Genomic DNA, 19,282 nt, shown 5'->3' on the forward strand with positions numbered 1-19,282 from the left:
GAGAGCTGTATTTAAGAGTGCTGTTACATTTTGGTAGCCTGAATGGAAACCACAATATCCCAGGTACGTCAGGCTAGCGATTTTGCGAGCCCTGATGTCCTCTGTAAATCTCTCTCTCACATGTTGATATTAGTGAGAGTAATCCCTTGTTTTTGTCTTAACTATGGAGAGAGAACCAGACGGCAGAGATCATGCAAGCATGCATGAGATCAGAAGATGAGCCACAGGGATGAATTATAGGGAGATGATTGGTCAGGGTCGGACAGAACCCGCAGCCTGGGAATTAATAATGCACTCTGTTCCCTGTGCGCACTGATAGTTTCCCCTACTGCAGTGCTTCACACCAGCTCAACAAAAAGGTGGTCCATAGTGCTGAGCGATATGATATTATCATATATCGACGATAATACCCAATGTAAATGGCAGTTAACAAATGATTATTGATAATACTGGGGGAAAAACTACAAATAAAAAAAATAACATGAATGCTGACGACAAACTGTGCCTGTATATGCGACTATGCTGTGGTAAGACATGCATTTCTTGTCCAACGTTATCCATCATTTTTGTAATTTTGTCAAATTTGTTAAAATAGCAAGTTAAATGTTTTGGCTATACTTTTGGCTATTTTGTTCTGCAGAAAAAAACTAAAAATTTAAACAGCATTCTTCATAAATTCAAAATAGGCAGTGAATTCTCCAATTTTAAAAATGTTAAAAATTTTGATCTGCGGTTTAGTAAAAGTTACATAGTAATGGGGAAAATGTTTTTAACTGCACTTGTTTCTGTATATGTACTGATTTAATTTCTCTCAGAAGCTCTGTTAAATAACCCACTGGATTTGCTGTTCTATAATAATAAAATAAGAAATAAAACATAACATTTTTATCTAATTCTGTTTATGAACAAATAAAACAGTGGTTTTATTTCATTCTTCTGACTAGTAACCTTTTGGAAAGGATATCGGGACATGATAGCAAACAAATTAGTTTTTAATCCCTGATTTGTGACATATGACCTCTAACAAATACATTAGAGCTTGACAGTAGGTCAAAACATTTTTAATTAAACAATTAAACCTGTTGATAACTCATTTGATGAAAAAAAACAAGGAGATGACATGCCTTCAACGTGCATTCAACATGCCATTTATCATTATTACGCACCATAAGAATGCATTTCTCCATACACAAAATTAAATTAATTTCAAACACAAATTTGATAAAAACAATGTGAACCAGCGTGCATAGAGGATATAATGAAACTTGAAAACACACATGCAGATAATCACGTGGTAATGTGAATGTGCAAAACACAGCTGTCAATCTCAACGGCTTATCCATCTAAGAATTCCTAGGAATCATCCCAAACGGATTAATCTTTTTGGGAAAAACCATCATGTCGTTTGTCCGTAATATAACGGAGTCTTTTATCTAGAAGAATGCAGTGTTAATTTTCTTGGCATTCTCTGCGAGACAGCTGACGGCAGATCTGCAGTGTCACAACGGCGAGCTCTAAGCACAGTAGGCGTATGGAAAATATGGTCATGATGGTCATCTGCATCGCTCGTCAGATGGCAGAATACACAACTCAGTGTCAGTTCACTTAGCAAATGCAATTACACAACACCCCTGAAGGGCACAAGAGGCCAGGGGCAAAACTATGTCTGATATTTCATTTTCTTCTGGGAAAAAAATTTAGGCCATTAAAATGTGTCTTTCATTTGTGGTAAAAATCCAGCTCTGTAAGGCCCGAGTTCCAAAATGCCCACATGTGCATTAATTTGCCACCTACACCAGACTGTCCGGCCCCACTATTACAAGACCCTTTATACTGTACCAGACAATGGATGACTCGAATCAAAAGCCCTCACTGTTTCTTGTTTTGTTCTTTCAAGACAAAAATATTTAAAAAAACAAAGTTCTCACGGAAAAAATAAGTAAAAAAAAATCTGTTTCACATGCCATGCAAACATGACTGTAAACAGGCCTATATCATATTTTCTGATTACATCTGTTGTGATTATTCCCTTAATAACTTATCACACAAGAAAAGGGTATTCAAGAGGGCGTTAAAACACTACAACCTCAGGCAAATTGACATTAAAATTAGGACAGAGGAGCAAATCAATTAATTCCTTTCCCCTCCCTCTTAAATGACAAAACGATCCCATGGGATTACGACTATACTGTATATCTCTTTCATTTATGTGGGACTAATTAACAACGAGCATTAGTTCCAGCAAAGAAGCAATTTACTGAAAACACATCTTAAACAAGGTAATTTGTTAGGTTATCGATGCACATAGCACAGTATACTGTCACTAGGATGCTTGTAAAAAACATTATATGAAACGGTTCTTGATATATTCAAGCAGTTCACTGTGTGGTAAAAGTTATAATCTTATGATGTCAAGGAAGACAATATATCATTCATATCAGATCTGTCTTGATCTTGTAGGGTCTTTGCATAATATTGACAAGAAAAACAACCCCTCACTGATCTACATTTCAGAGTTAGGGCTGCACAATTAATAACATTTCTAATCGTGATTAAGATAAATGGATGCCGCAATTACGTAAACATTCAAAGCGGCAATTAATCGTTCAAAGTCCACTCATGTTATTCTATGTGCTTAAGATGTTTTTTTTCTACAAAGAAACTGACTTTTAAGAAGCAACTACTCCTGTCTTCAGTGTCACATGATCCTTCAAAAATCATTCTAAAATGCTGCTCGAAACATTTCAAATTATTTTAAGCTATATGTTGAAAACAGTTCTTTAATATTTACGTGGAATCAGTAATGCATTTCTTTTCAGGATTCTATGATAAATAGAAAATAGAAAAGAACAGCATTAAGCCGGTGTAAAATTGACCTTTTTTTGTAACCATATAAAAATATTTACTGTCACTTTTCAACACCTAACACATCCTTGCTAAATAAGAGTATTATATTTCTGGCCTAATTAGTAATTTTTAATTCTAGTTTAATTAAGTATTTTTAATTATAATTACTTAATTTGACAGCTACAAACATTGTTTTAATTTGTTACTATTTATACTAATACTACAGCTTTTTCAATTCTTTAGCATGTTAGTAGCTGAACTGGCATCAATAAGCATGAAATTTCACTGCCACTGTTATTGAAAATATAATTATGTATTTTGTAAAAGGTTTTTTACTATTATTTAACATATGATTTCATTTTTAATTTCAGATTAAAATAGCATGCTTCAATATCTAGGCTGCATGCATCTACATTTTAGAAGCATTCATTGAAAGGTGAAGGCCCAAGTGTTTAACTCCAATGCAAAAATCCCATGCACCTGTCTTCCACCAAACCCACTACTGTTTAGAAGAGACACACTGCGGTCATGACACTCAGAGCAGCTTGTTCATCAGTAAGCAGGAAGAGTTCACACTCCTCTCGGAGCTCAGATCGGGAATGTGAGCTCTTCTCTGCTCACTGATGAACAAGCTCTCTCACCAAATGCTGAAAGGCTGGCTGGGACACTACAGCCATTAACATCATTTATGACTCATGCACATGTTTGCATAGGACAAGCAATAAACATCAATGAGCCTTTCAAGTGACAGATTTTATTAGATGAACAAGATAAAGGAAAATAAAAGATGTGGACTGGATTGAAACCAAACCATGTTTTTAGATTTAAAGATTTAGCATAACCCGCTCCAAGGTTTTACTAATACTTCACACTTCTTTTCCACTACAGGAAATGAAAGAGAAAGCAAATTAATTGGTCTAATTTGTGGTTTCAAACAAAATAAGAGTTGTTGATGAACAACTTTGGGGGTTTTAAACTCAGCCTAACAGCATCCTGTTACTTATACCGCAGATCTTTATATTATGACTGATGTTTCCACCAAACTGCAGTTTTGTAACGGTCTCTCCCTTCAGTCCAGCTTTCCCAAAGCCAGATTCTCCAGTTTTATTGAATGGTTAAACGCAATGTTGTCTCATGTTAGCTCAGAAAACTCCATGAAAAGTCACATAGTGACCTGTGCATTAAGACTTTAGTTTTACATGGCCTGCTCAACTCATGTACCTTACCAATGATGCCCGAAAACGCTGTCTAGGTAGACAGCTCACTAGAGTTTTTAACATAGCCACTGACTGCACTCATCTTCGCTTAAATGCAGGTCAACATAACATGACTTGACTACCAACTGATCATATACTGCGAAGAAAAGTACATCTGAAAGGACAACCGATGAGCGTTAAAAGTGAAAGCTGGCTCTCTCGGTCATATACTAGACGTTGGGTATTTGAGGTTAGTCAAACAGATTTCGGCCCTTCTTACCTTTTTAAGAGCAGCTGCGCTTTTCCTCGTCAGTTAGCCTGCTCGCGCTAGCGCTGAAAACCCGATGGCTCTTCTCTCCAAAAGAGGACTCGAGCTTCACAAAAACAAAAGTTCACATCCGTTGACCACTAACATTCGTTCTTATGGCTGATCTTCTCGGTCTTTTTTCGCAAAACACCTAAAAACTCGACGAATGACAACGTGCCCACCTCCCTGTCCATCAGATTGGAGCAGCGCTGGCTAACGGCTTTGACAATCCGCTCTTCTGATTGGAGAGTCGCGGTGTCAAGATTGCGGAGCTAAGCCCCGCCCTGAGCTCGCAGCTATGAACGCACTGTATTCATACGCTTAACAAACGGACCATTCTAGTGGCTGATTGAGCTATCAATCAACACACAATGCTACTGGATTGGCTGAAAGCACATGATTTCGCGATATTTCCTTCGGTTTGTCAAAATACACACTCGTACACTGCATAAGTAAAAAGCAGTACTTTTATTAGATCAGACCTCTTAATTGTTCGTTGTTTATGAGGATTATTTTTTCGTTGCGAGGGCGATAGATAGATGAGGCAATTAAATGGCTACTTACATAACACTAAAAGTGATTAATACTCATACTGACACAAGTTATGATTTCTTTAAACTTTTAAATATCTGATAAATAAATAAATCTGATGCTTTTTAAATTCAGACTACAATTTTGTATTTATTTTTATATTTCATGCTTAATAAAAATAATAAATTATGCAAATAGGTTAATGCATCAAGTATCAAATACATGCACATGTACATGTTCATGTTCGTCTCTGAACGCTTTAAATTTTAGACTTTTCTTCGTCTGCTATTTATAAGAATATTGAAGTATATGAAGTTGAACTGATGTTTTATTACATATTAGATATGCATATTACGTATATATAATATAATATATAGATATTAGGTATGAGCTATGAAATCGTATCTTTAAATCTTATGACAACGGTTCAAATATAGTAAAATTAACTTAAGCATGCAAATAAACATATTTTTATTTAAACATATATTTTTTTATTTAATTTATTTTTTTATTTTCCCGTGTTGAATTTACAATAAACCATTCTTATATGTACATATATTATTATAATAAATATTTCCAAATATTGGTGCGTTGTTGTGAGACTTTTCATTGGTGCTTCCGGCTTAACTCCTGCACTTCCGGGTTAATGTTGTTTGCTGATAAGAGTCGACTAGAGGTCATGTAATAAAGTGTGTCTCTTGCCTTATTGACTCGTAATCCGCGTAATCCCATGGCTACTACAAAAACACTATTGTTTGTATAATCGTGCTGTGCTTCTTGGATCAGTCATGTCGCAGTCTTCGTCTGGATTCACTCCGGCTGCTCAAGAATCACATGGGTCGAGTAAGGTAGGCAGTAAATACACCTGACAGTGTTTATAAAGCACATATTCTGTCTCTTACTGCTCTGTGTCATGCAGAAGTATTTCAGAAGCAAAGTGTGTGTGCGGTTTCTATTTACAGGATAAATGTATCACTGATAGGGAGCTTTCAGAAAGTTTTCCTCACGCATAGATTTGTCTCCACAGGGCGCTTTTAATGCCTCTTATATTCCCAATGAAGAAGAGAGGCGTGTCTTCAGAGAGTGCAATTCAGAAAGCCTCTGGTACAGATGTGAGTAGTGCTCTACTTCAGTGATGAAACCTGTCATGATTTATTGACACTTGACTGTCATTCTGGCCAACATCTTTTTTTGCTTTCTCTTCGTTTTATTTTAGTTTTCTGTTTAATTCCTCATCAGAATTTCTTTGCAAGGTTTCATCTCAAGATGCTTCTGATGAGAAAGAACTTGTATATGAGAGTTTTTCAATGTTTGCTCTCTCGTTATTTGCAGCCTTGCCATTTTCTGCCATTGCAGTTGCAGCGACTCAGGTAATGGTATCAAGAGGTACGTTCACATCCTCTTTTTCAGGTTTTTACTCATGTCTCCCATTGTCACAGAAATTCTAGATTTCCCTGGGTATTAAAAAAAATGGGAAAAGTCATTAAAAACTATAAAATCTCAAGTAATGAAACTTTTTATTGTAGACTGATATAATTAGTTTTCCTCCTATATATTTAGAGCTCTGGAAAGTAAAAGATTTTAGAAAGCATTACAATAACAAATGACTACAACATTTTTAGAGAAGTCATGAAGAAGAGAGATACATTTTTGTTGTTTCAAACCCATACGACTTTCATTCATCTCTGAATCACAAAGGAAGATATCGTTAATGAAACCTGAGAGACTTCAATTCCTCCGTTAAAAGTCCATTCCACCAAAATTTGAGTGATTCAGAATTTCCATAAAGAGGTTGTCAAAGAAATCGATATGAATAGAGCGGTTTAATCCAAGTATCCCAAGTAGACACAATCCTTTTGTATGATGAACCATTTAATTTAGCCTTTTTTTCACATAGAAACATCTAACAGTGCACATATATAGAACATGTCAAATATTGTAAACCGAAACCCAACTCTACATGCTCTTCATTTGCATTCTGAGTATGAGAAAGTTTCATGGGTTTGGATTTTGGCAGTAAAACAATTGAAACAAAAGGGTAAAGTCTTATATTGATACTGTTTATCCATAGGAATCCTTACTCCATCGCCCAGATTTGGCTCTCTTCCTAAAGTTGCATGTAAGTATCAAGAACAACAGACAGCACAAATTATATAAAACACATACGATAAGGGATATTCAAAGGCTACATTTTCCTAAGTACCTTTGAATATTTGTGATTTTTATGCAGTTGCCGGCATGTTTGGATACATTACTGGGAAAATGTCTTACATGAGGGTCTGTGAAGAAAAGTTTAGGAAACTGGAGAACTCCCCGCTGGGAGAGGCACTACGACAGAGACGTCTGCATCACATGCCTTCAGAGTAAGAACAAGTGCACACAGAATTATTTCAAATATATTTGAATTTCTATAGTTTGTTTTTATAGTTAGAAATATAAAATTGCTTATAGCTATCTGTGTTTTATTTCATTTGTTTCATTTTATATTTAATATAAAACATTAGACATAGCAATAATATATTTAAAGTAATTCAGTTTGACAGGTATTTTACACATGGTGAATTAATTTTTTTAAGGCTAAACCAGTCAGACTTTGAAGGTCCAAACCCATCAGAATCTCAACAGTCTGTTTCGGAGTCAGAAGTCAGTTCTTTGCCTGAGAGTGACAGCAGTTACACCAGTGACTACACCTACAGCAGACCCTCCCAATCATACGACCCCACTCCTTTCAGTTCTGGATTCAGTGATTCTGGTCCTGTTAACATCAGGGATGATATTTCTCCTCAAGGTACTGCCCCTCTTGCACAAAACAACATGTATATTTGTATAGACACATAAATTTGATTACATTTGGGTGAAGACATCTGTCACTGAATGAAGATTTGTCATCTGACTGGTAGATGTTAAACCACTAGTTTGCATTTGTCCCAAAGCTCCGCTCTATCCAGATGAGGATGTGCCCAAAAAGAAGCCAGTGTTGTATGAGGAACTGCGTAGCAAGAATAGAGAGAACTATGAGGTCACTCTCACACAGAAAGCTGAAACCCAGATGAAACCACAAACAGTGGCACCAGTACCTAGGAAGGAGGGTGAGCCTCACCGACTGATTTCCCTAAACTTTTCATTGGTCTATACAAGTAATGATTTGTGAGAAAGAGTGTTGAAGCTTGACTTTAATTTTTATGTTTGTATGAGTATTGGTATAGTTAATAAATATTTTACAATTTCAGTGTCCTTGTATGTTTTCATCTGTTAACCAGTTTAACTTTCTTTCTCCACCCCTCCAGTTAAAAAGAACAAATATGGAGATGCTTGGGATGAGTAATCAACTGTTTGAGGCGCTCAAGATCTCAACACAGTGACTTCTGTGGAGTTGTCATGACTCCTTCTGCCAGATCAGACCAAAAGCTGCAATCAAAAGTTGAATGTACCTTAAGGAGTAAAACTCAATTTTTCAAATGAATGCTAAATGACTATTTTCTTTTGATAGCACATTTATGGATTGAAAACAAGTTTTTCACCATGGCTTCTTGCTTTTAGCAGACTTAAGAAATCATTTTAACAAACTGTCATTGTTTTTATTGATCAGGACATTCTGGGCAGATCTGCTTGAGATTTGCTAATAAATAAATAAAATTATAATAACAACAATAAATATGATATTGTTTCATATAAAACCAGAAAAGCAGATGTAATAAATAACAGCATCTAAAAGCTGTGCACAAGTGACAATTCCAACAGTATTATGACAGTAGATGTGTTTAGATCTGGACGCATGATGATGAGGATGACATCATTCACTGATGTTACAGTTATTACAGTCTTCTGTGCTGGAGATAAATATATACTTGCTCCTTAATTATCTTTAAAATACTTTTAATGAAATTTTATATTCAAATGTTCAGACATTTCAAATAAAGCCGGTGACGTGTAATTCATTCACTGCACATTGATCCTTGTGTGTGAAGGAAATATACACTTAATATATACTTGAATCATAATATTGTCATAAGTCATGCAAATCTGACACACACACATACTGCATTTAACTTTGATCAAATGCAGCTACTTACTGTAAAAAAATTCAACAGAAACCTCCATTCCCTTTTCCATATTTAAACAAACAAACGTTAAACAAATAAAAGCTGAGCAAATATCATTTGGATATAACATTATAAAAACATCATACTGATTCCTATGAGGTGGATTCTTTTACGCCGGATTTAACACTACAACAGCATGCATTTCTTATTGTTACCTTGTTCCCTCAAATCCAACTCAAACACTACATCTCTGTGCTAAAACGTTAATTGTATTTGACACATCTATGTGGTCAAACTAGACAACCTTTTTCGCAACTACTGAAATAGTCTATTCCAATAATTGCGAAAAAGCTCTAGTTTGTCCTCATTGCTGCAGGGTCTCGTAGTGTCTTGGCGCCCCCTGCCGGTTCGTTAGAATGAAGGTCCATTCAAGATTATCATAGCTGCTTTGTTTTGCATTTAAAAAAAAAAAAAAACACCAAAAGATTTTTTTTATTTAGTGATTTATTTTATTGAAAAAACATGACGAGGTAACGAGTGATGTCCTGTGGATCTCAGAGACCCTGCAACAAAAAAACAAATAGATTTAACTTTAGCATTGATTGCATACTGTGTTTCCTTTGAAAGATAGCAGGTAAGGGGTGTTTTGTGGTTTTAGAATGTAAATTAATAGTAGTTGGTGGGTATGGTCTAGTGTGCCGGTGTGGAGTGAGGTGAATTTTGTGTTTAGGTATATAAGTGTGTTGGGTTTCTTTACCTCAGCTCTGAGTGGGTGCATCAGGCGCTGTTGCTGCGGCTTGTGCTTCTTCTTGTTTGCATTTCTCACACACATGGATGCAGTGTCTGTATAAAGGAAACCATTAACAGATATGTCAAAGAGCAACATGACTCATGACATGCCTCCTTACGATATTTACCTGTGTCCAGGTTTACAGCCACTAGGTCCAAATCCAGGAGAAGTCGGACCAAATCCTCTGGTGAAATCTGGTCCAAGTTTATTGTTAAACTTTTCTCTGCAGGTCCCAACATAGGAAGCTTTGCCTACAGCATACCCCACAATACCAGCCACTGCAGAGGAAAGTAGATTGATGGGTTAGCCAAGTAGGCTACAGTAATGATACAAAACATTCATAATAATATGAGATGGGAAATTATTATTCAACAGAGACTTACAAAGGAGTTTAGGAAAATACCCAAATCGCTTGGATTTTTTTCCAGACACCTGTTAAAAAAAAAAAAAAAGCAAACTGGATTATACGTTTTCAATAGTCAATAAGAAGAGTCCTTTTACACAAAACTTATTTTTGCATTCCACTGCACTGCCTTTCCATTGTTTTTCTATGTTCCATGCACTAAACAGACCCTTATGTGCTCATCTTTTGAATCGTCTGGCTCAAGTAAAAAAATTTAGTTAGTTTCAGTCATAAAGCATAATTTAACAGGTAGACGGTGTCATTTTAGTTTAATAAAAAAAAAAAAACTAGTCATTTTTATTAATATCTTGAAATTGTTTTTTTTGTATGTTATACATTACATGTTTTAATATTAATCTCTTAAAGTTTACGTAATTCTGTTGTATTAAACCTGTCTTTATATGTGTTTGTGTGTGTGTGTGTTAACTTGTATTACAGTTTTAGTTATTTTAGTACATCAAGAATGAAAAATGCTGCCCTGGCAACTAGCAGAAATATTTTTTTTTTACAGTAAGGTCCATTTTATATTTTGGACACTGACAATTTTCATAATTTTGGCTCTGTAATCCACCAGAACAGAATTAAAATGAAAGAATCAAGATGAAATTTAAGCGCAGACTTTAAGCTTTAATTCAAGGTTGAACAAAAAATAAAAAATTCTTAAGAATTACAACCGTGTTTACACATAGTCCCCGTATATACAAGGGCTCAAATGTCATTGACTAATAAATAATCAAAAATAAATACATTTAGTTGAGAATCCTTTGCAGACTATGACTGCCTCAAGTCTGGAACTCATGGACTTCACCAGAGCCTGGGTTTCCTCTTTTGTGATGCTTTGCCGGGTTTTTACTGCAGGCCAACTTTAGTTGTTGTTTGTTTGTGGGTCTTTCTGTCTTTAGTTTTGTCTTCAACAAGTGAAATACATGTTCAGTCGGGTTGAAGGTTGAGGTCAGGAGATTGCGAAATATTTTTACATTCAAAAACTCCTAGGTTACTTTTGCTGTAGGTTTTGGGTCATCATCCATCTGTACTATAAAGTGCTGCCCAATCAACTGCTTCATTTGACTTAATCAGGGCAGACAGTATATCCGTATACCTTTCAGAATTCATCCGGCTTCTTCAGTCTTCTGTCACCTCATCAGTAAACACTAGTAACCCAGTGCCATTGGAAGCCATGCGTGTTCATGCAATCACACTGCTCAACCAGGTTTCACAGATCATGTTGTTTGATTTGGATCATGAGCTGTTCCAGGCCCAAGCCTCGCTTTTTTAGATGTTTTTTGGCAAAGTCTAATCTGGCCTTGTTAGCAGCTTGTGGTGAATTGTGAATTGTGCCTGTGTGGCAACATATATGTACCAAGCTGAATATATCATTTCATTTAATTTAAACAAAACTGCCCAAACTGCTCCTGAACTCACGACTCAAACCCAACAGCTTTGTGTAATGAATACACATTTACATTATTTGTTGACTGAATCTTACCGCTATATATGAGGCCACCAGTCACAGCCATGCTGCTGGCAGACAGTGGAAGAGCTGTTGAGACATTAACAGGTCAACACATTATTACTCCAAACCTAGAGCTAAACATTCAACATCTAAATACCAAATGGTTCCTTTGGTAAAATCAGATCCAGAAGTCACACTCAATGTAAACACGGAAATTCTCAATCTGCAAGACAAGAAGCAATCTGAAGACACTTCAAGTTTCAAATTTGACTTACGAGGCTCTAGAAATGATTTTGAGGTAGATATTATCCGTGCTACACACCAGAGGGGCTGGTCAGATAAAATGTTACTTGTATAAGTGCACTGATGATGGGTATTCTACATCTTCATTTTATCATCCAATATTTGGTCAGCTGAGCCACAGATCACAGTCAGTTGGAAGACTTAACATGAGGCTCATGTTTCCAACATTTCATGTGTTCAACACAAAATTCCAGCCATGCATGTCAAAACATAAGCACTGGATAATAAAGACACCACTGCTTTGCTCCATTAGCCATTTTCTTGGAAAAAACGTTCTTAAAAAAAAAAACGTACACATCTGTCAGGTCCTTTTTACAAAAGCACACACCCTATGAAGATGATTCAGAGGGCAACCATTCAATGTTTTGTCCAAGATACACATTTTTAAAGAATAACCCAACCCATCTCCTACACTAAAAAAACAACTGATATGGTAAATGGTAAATGGACTGCATTTATATAGCGCTTTCAACAGACCACATGGCCATCCAAAGCGCTTTACAAATTGCCTCACATTCACCCATTCACACAGTCAATCATACACTGACGGCGATGTCAGCCATGCAAGGCGCCATCCAGCTCGTCGGGAGCAGCTGGGGTTAGGTGTCTTGCTCAAGGACACCTCGACACTTGGTCAGGTGGAGCCGGGGATCAAACCACCAACCTTCCGGTTTGTAGACAACCTACATGAACCACTGAGCCACTGCCACTTATATAAAGCTTATATAAATATAATGCTTATATAAAGATAAGTTTCACTCAAAATCTTTTCCCATCAATAAAACATAAAAAGAAGATCTTCTAAACAAATAATTACAAAAATGAAAAATATTTGAATTGAAAAAATACAATTCACCCAAAATTAAAACTATTTATTCAGAGGAACAGAAGAAATCTGCATGCTTATATGAAAGTCAACCCAAAACAAATATTTTCTTTTCACTAGTGTTTAGTAGAAGTAAGTTAGTCATACAGGTTTGGAATGACATGAGGGTGAGTAAATGATTTTTTGGGTCAGCTTTCAGTTTAAGGGACAGTAAATGAGTACAAATGTGTCTTTGTTTCTTTACCTCGATACCAGAAGCTCTCGTACTGACAATCCTTCCATATCTGCTTTATATCTTCCCTAGGAAAGCGTGGATCAGCTATGGGGCACTGGAATTGCTGTAACAACAAAAAGATCAGAGATAATTATACGGGTTACAGGAAGTCCCATTTGTCGAGCTATTTCCCGTTAAACAATCATCACAAGGTACTTTGAAACCTGGTGGCTAGTTTCAAAGGATCTTCTGTACTTGTGACCACATTAGCACACAAAATCTGCAAAATGTAGTTTACAGCTTTCTGGCTCTGTGTAAACTTAGTGACCATACAGCAAATGCAGGCCTGATGTCACAGGAAGCGAGGTGAACATCTGGTTACTATCAGTCTACATGATATCTACCACATGAACGTTGGTCTGAACAAACAAATGCTAAATGTGACACAAAGGATACTGCTCTCCATGAAGGCCCACATTCTTGTTAAAGATCTTTATATCAATTATTAATACCAGCTACATTAATATTTATAGCTGCAGTCTTTCTGAAATATAAACAAACTTCTCAAAACCCTCTTACCTTCCACCCAGACTGGCCAGGTTTTGTGTCCTCCACTCCTTCTCCACTCATACTCTGATTTCCTTCTGTACTCATGTCTTTTCCATTCACACGCTCCTCCCTTTTCTATTTGTCTCGTCTGCTAAGGTTCTCCTTTACTTCTGAAAAGTCAATGTTTTTGCATTTTTCATGATTATTGGTTTCTTTTGACCCCTTATAGAGCTCCTCCTCTCCTTGTGTAAGGCACCTCCCGTTGTGGGAAGTGCCTTGATGTCCTGTAGTTTCAATCCAAACCCAACGTCATGGTTGCCTTGCAAATTACACACACGTGAACACTGCTATTTGACTGTAGACGGCAATCGCTGGATTTAGTGTTTTAGCTAGTATTGTGTTCATATAAGATATAAATAGTTTTTAAAAATAAGTATACTGAAAATATATACTACATCGCGCTTAAAAGACATTTAAAAAATCAGTGTAAGCATGAAGATAAATGCTGAAAAAGTGTAGGATTTACTTTGAAAATTCTTCAGACAGAAACTGATAGTAAATTTCACAAATAATTACAAAGAAGCAGATAACATGGAATTAAAGATTACATTTTAAAGTAGAAATATTTTTAAAAATACAGTACTCCAATAATCCATTTTATTTACAACTTAGAAAAAAAAATTAACCTTTACATCTCAAATGATGTGATGTGATTTAACCTCAAGTTTCTTAAATTTTCAAATGTCAAAATTCCCTTTCAATGTAATTTGTGTGTTTTGAAGTGAGACGAACTGTTTCTACGGGGAAATAATGTAACATAGAAGGTAACGGAGCCCTTTATACATTGTTGTATTTCGGCAATCCAGGTTACCAGTTGTCTGAAAACACAGCTTATTTCAATTAATTAATCCTGGCGGAGTTATGAAAACGGCATTTTAAAATTAATACGGCGTTGAAAAGCACGAGTTTTATGGTCCACTTGGCTTTCCTTGGCAACCTGCGCGTGGAGTCCCCTCAAGTCTGAGGAGAAGGGCTCAGGTGAAAAAATCCTCCCCAATGTTTTGAATTTGAACTGCCAGAGCCCGTCTACAGAGAGCATTCCCACTCCCAATTAAGTACTATTGTACCGAGGAGCCGAATTTTGGTTGCAGTTCCACCAGAGTTCCACTGGGGGCGATCGCCATGAGAACGAAATGAATGGGAGTCTATGGGCCTAAACGGCTAAATGTGTCCCTTTCACCCGATTGCCGTTGAGAAATCTCAGATCTGATTGTAGGTTTTGCAAGTTCAACATGGGTTATAGGTCGAAAGTTGAATGAACGAGTACTTATGTCCTTTCGATTTCTTACAGGTTGAGTTGTTGTTGCCCATAACACGCAAGCATTCTGCTAATGAACGCTGATTGGTCAGTGAAGGACTGATACGACCAGAGATACCGCTTAATGGCATCCCAATCAGAATCAGCGGGATCAGAATGTTAAGGCGGACTTTTTCGCCCAAGATATTATTTTCAATGCAGCAACTTTTTTGTTGTTGTTGTTGCTGGCACTTTTATCTGCCTATTGTTATGTGTGTACTGTGAAATTTACACAGAAAATAAACTGAATGTGAGTACTTGTTGTTTTCATTACCGAGAGCCCAAACTACTCATAAATATTATTGTGTGTCTGTATGTGGAGTGAAACTCTGGAACAAACTGGACTTGCAACAAAAGCAATGCCGAACTATTTATCAATTTAAACTGTTATATAAACATTGGGTCTGGTTAAAATACAGAGTTGAAGGTCTTTAATTTAAAGTGCTGTTGTATTCTGTCTCATAGTGTGAACATGTGCTCAGTGTTTCCTTACCATGGTTGGTATATTGTCCATTACCATCGTTGGTATATTGTCCATTACAATTGTTGCCATTGTTTATTTATTTTATATTGTAGTTAAATTTATGTTGTACTCTGTCTCATAGCGTTAACATGTGCTCAGTGTTTTGGTATATTGTCCATTACCATCATTGGTATATTGTCCATTACCATCGTTGGTATATTGTCCTTTACCATTGTTGGCATTGCTTATTCCGATTACATTGTTGGTATAAACTGTTATTATAATAATTACTTGTTACTTGTGGTAACGCCACCATGATATATTTGTAAATAATCTATGAGCAAAATAATAATGAAGCTCAATTATTAATCACTAAATGTGGAACTGGGGTGGGATTAAATAAGTTGTCTTCTTCCCACTCCCTTTCAGGCAGAATTCGATTGTCATATTTGAATACTGTATATTTTTTTTCTTTTTTTTTTTTTTTTTTTTTCTTTCTTGCACTATATGATTTAACTATATTTGTCTACCTTGTACTTTTTGTGCCATTGCCTGGAATAAATGAATTAAAAAAAAAAAAAGAAAAAAAAAAAAAGAAATACCAGATACATATGGTATAGTATTGCCACCTTTAAAAAAACACAAACAAATGTCAAGATCAATAGTGCTAAATATCAATAAAAATTGAAAACGAAAAAAAAATGCCTCACGGGTGTGCAATGATAAATTTTTCTAATAGTGGGCAAGGGTTGTCCTATTTCTCATTTCCCAAGGATGGAAAAAAGGTGACCCATGTGGACTGTGTTAATTGTCAAAGTCTACCTGAATTTACGGTGGTTCATGTGGGAGGTTGGCTAATGTCCAAAATTGGCCAGGTTGAGCGGCTACCACAGATCTTAACGATACGTGTTGTTGGGAGGGGGACTCTTTACTCGATTGCTACAAATTGTTTTGTTAATATTTTAACTATTTTAACTACTTCACTGAATCACCTTCTACAGACTGAATGGGTTTTTTTAGGAGTTACCTAACGGCTCTGGAAAGCACCATAGACATTCTCTGAAAGCACCAAAGTGACTGAAGGATTGCTATAAAGCAGTATCTCTGGTCGTTCGATGACGTCATTGACATTTTTAAAAGACTTTTTAAAGCATATAAGTTACTCTAAAAAATCTATTACCCCGCAATGTGTAATTTCTTTGCAATCTCCTTTCGAATACAACGTTGAAATTACTAGACAAAAAATTATATCCTGAGAAAAGTGGATTTTGAGGGGTATACCGCCATTGACCTCCATTCATTCTGCACTCGTCCTCATATGGAATCAGAGTGGAACTGCAACCAGTTCAGAAGCCGGAAGTGTAGTGAGAGTGAAGCTTCTCGCCATATTAGACATTCTCTGGCAATACTTAGCTCAACCAATCGGAATCTATCTTACACATTTCGGATTCAGTATGAGATGAGACGAGACACAAACAATGACGGTAGCTAGCGACCTTTAGAAATTATACCAACAAAATCAATACAATACAATAAACAAATAAATCTATCTACCATAATTGTTATTTAAGATGCATAAGTACTGAAACCACTAAATATGATACTAGCTGCATCCGAAAGCTCTAAAATGCTGACTTCGGAGGCAGGAAGGCGTCAAGGCATCAAGGCATGTCCGAATCCAGATTATGCTTTACGTCCTGTCTCCGGAGGTACCGTTTCATGAGGTGTCTATGTGCAAAAACGCTGCCTGCAAAATCATTGCCTCATATGGCAGCAGCCTAGGCTTTCGGACACAGATACTATTTAAAGTTGAGCGTGCAATGCATTCTGGGAGCTCGAACTGTGGAATGCTTGCTTAAGACCATAGACAGTAAAAGAAGACCTGATTTTATAATAGATAGTAAAAGAAGGTTTTTATACAGTCAAACGTGCTCCTCCAACTCACTATCAGTGAATTATCTGGCGACACCTAGTGGTCATATGATGTAGGCCTAATAAGCTGCTGCATTGAATCACAAACAATCCAACCGACGGATCAAAATGGCCAAATAAACTCAAACTAAAAGATGCAAGATACAGTACTAGAGTCGTCTTTTACACAACATCAGTAGGGTAATAAATGAGACTTCCATGAAATATACAAATGTATGTATGTATTTAGCAGACGCTTTTATCCAAAGCGACTTACAGTGCATTCAGGTTATCAATTTTTACCTATCATGTGTTCCCGGGGAATCGAACCCCCGACCTTGCTTGACAGACCAATGTTCTACCAATTGAGCTACAGCAACTCTAATATATGATAGAAAGGCCCTCCATGATGATAGTCAACATTGCACTAAGGCCATCTAAAAGTTTTCTTTCTTTTATGGTGTATTAAATCTATTTATATATTAAACATGCTTACAGACACGACATCCTACAGAATACTTTGACATGTTTAACCTAACACTTTGCTTTAAAAATTAGACAAGTGAGACCTATAGCAACTGAGTGATGGTATGAATCTTCTAACCTTACAATATAAATTAAATAAAACTAACTAATCAACCTTCCTGCACTACGTACATCCTCACAGTGCTCTGGTTCCCATCTCACTGCAAAGACTAGAGTGCGGTTTGAATGATTAACTCCTAATTGGAGTCATTAGAAACATAAGATTGGGAAACTAATATGTTTTACTTGTCTCCTCCAGTTGTGCATGGTTTTCAAATGTTTCAGTAACCAGCTAATCAAGGAAAATAGCTTCCACCTGCTTCCCAGATGCCGTTCAGATGTTCGCCTGAAAATATAACCAGCAATAGTGGACAGCTCGGGTTCTTTCTGTTTATTTCAGATCGTCAGCAGAGAGAACTTTGACAAAATATAAATACTGACATATAAATGTACCACAAAACTATAGTTTGTTAGTTTTTTTGTTGAAGACCTTAGTCAAGATAGCACAAGATATAATTTCTGACAGGAATGAACACAAGGCTGGAAATGCACAGTCAGAGGGTTTGTGGATTGCTTAAAAAACAGGCCTACTGATGGCTTTTAACATCCATGAAAACAACTGCACACTACACAAATGATTCTTTAGTGGAAAGAGTTCTTCATATTATTAAAATGTTCTTTACACTAAGAAAGATATATTCAAATATATACTGAATAGCTATATTGTTAATGAAGGCACCTAATAATTGGGATATCTGACGGTGACTCAGTAATTAAATTGATTTTTAAAGAATACTCTAAAATGCAGTGTATAAATTCACGCTCAACTTTCATGCCAACTTATTAGAATCTCAGCTGATTTGAACTACATGAAAGGGTGAAAATGAAAAAATGTTATTCAGAGAAAACAGATGTTTAACATCTTCATTATGTTCCACACAGATTGAACTGATGCCGGTTGAACACTACTAAATGTATAGATAAATAATGGTTTGAAGAAAGAACTGACTTGAGAAGCATAGCTAATATTATAACAGCAATCTCAGTAGGCTATTGTGTAGATCAAAGACTATAACATAAGCACAGGGTATGTTACAAATAGATGACACACAAAAGCATACACAAATAGATGATTCACCATTTGCCTTTATAGTATATTGCCAGTGAAGACAGTGCAAGTGAATGGAGCAAAATCATATTTTATGGTGAAAAGATAAATACTGGTTCTAAACAACATTTGGAACAGATGATGATGATCTTTGGGTGTGGACAACCCCTTTAATCACAATGGCTAACATAATTGTTGTTCCTATAGGGTTCCTGCTCATTGTGATGTTTTTCATTTACTTTTGAAACTTTTCATAGAAATGTCTGGATGACATTTGCGCAGGGAACAACCGAGAGCAACCTCGTTCAGTAATGTTTTTAACTGTATTCTCTCACCATTGTTTTGTTAACCCAAGTGGGCTCTGTGTTGGTTGACAGCTGAGCCAATAGCATGTCATCGTGGGCTGGCTTTCTGCTATGCACGAGGAAACTATCGTAACTGATGGGTGTAGACATA

General features: G+C 36.3%; 3 protein-coding genes across 3 annotated transcripts in view; 1 reads left to right on the forward strand and 2 right to left on the reverse strand.

The window, feature by feature from the left end:
- fryl (furry homolog, like) overlaps positions 1-4,577 on the reverse strand; it is a 101,743-nt gene extending 97,166 nt beyond the window's left edge. The window contains exon 1 of the mRNA XM_052586610.1: positions 4,324-4,577. The gene's annotated coding sequence lies outside the window, so the exon portion shown is untranslated. The remainder of the gene's footprint in view (positions 1-4,323) is intronic.
- A 921-nt stretch (positions 4,578-5,498) lies between these two features.
- On the forward strand, positions 5,499-8,819 carry ociad1 (OCIA domain containing 1). Its single transcript, XM_052587235.1, has 8 exons — positions 5,499-5,729; positions 5,909-5,993; positions 6,214-6,267; positions 6,953-7,000; positions 7,112-7,244; positions 7,458-7,669; positions 7,815-7,970; positions 8,169-8,819. The coding sequence occupies exons 1-8, from the start codon at positions 5,670-5,672 to the stop codon at positions 8,204-8,206; spliced, it is 786 nt and encodes a 261-aa protein (XP_052443195.1). The 5' UTR covers positions 5,499-5,669; the 3' UTR covers positions 8,207-8,819.
- A 234-nt stretch (positions 8,820-9,053) lies between these two features.
- Positions 9,054-13,735, reverse strand: ociad2 (OCIA domain containing 2). Its single transcript, XM_052587237.1, is given in 8 exon segments — positions 9,054-9,487; positions 9,682-9,767; positions 9,842-9,992; positions 10,098-10,137; positions 10,139-10,146; positions 11,604-11,657; positions 12,944-13,037; positions 13,493-13,735. Coding segments are annotated over 7 exon segments (507 nt in total). The 5' UTR covers positions 13,568-13,735; the 3' UTR covers positions 9,054-9,487; position 9,682.
- Positions 13,736-19,282: the final 5,547 nt, after the last annotated feature.

Source organism: Carassius gibelio, chromosome B20 (genome assembly GCF_023724105.1).
Source record: "Carassius gibelio isolate Cgi1373 ecotype wild population from Czech Republic chromosome B20, carGib1.2-hapl.c, whole genome shotgun sequence".
In the NCBI taxonomy this organism is placed as follows: Eukaryota; Metazoa; Chordata; class Actinopteri; order Cypriniformes; family Cyprinidae; genus Carassius; species Carassius gibelio.

Coding starts and splice junctions, on each gene's coding strand:
- ociad1 (XM_052587235.1), top strand. CDS start 5,670: ATGTCGCAGTCTTCGTCTGGATTCACTCCGGCTGCTCAAGAATCACAT. Junction 7,670..7,814: donor GGATGATATTTCTCCTCAAG/GTACTGCCCCTC, acceptor TTTGTCCCAAAG/CTCCGCTCTATCCAGATGAG. Junction 7,971..8,168: donor ACCAGTACCTAGGAAGGAGG/GTGAGCCTCACC, acceptor CCACCCCTCCAG/TTAAAAAGAACAAATATGGA.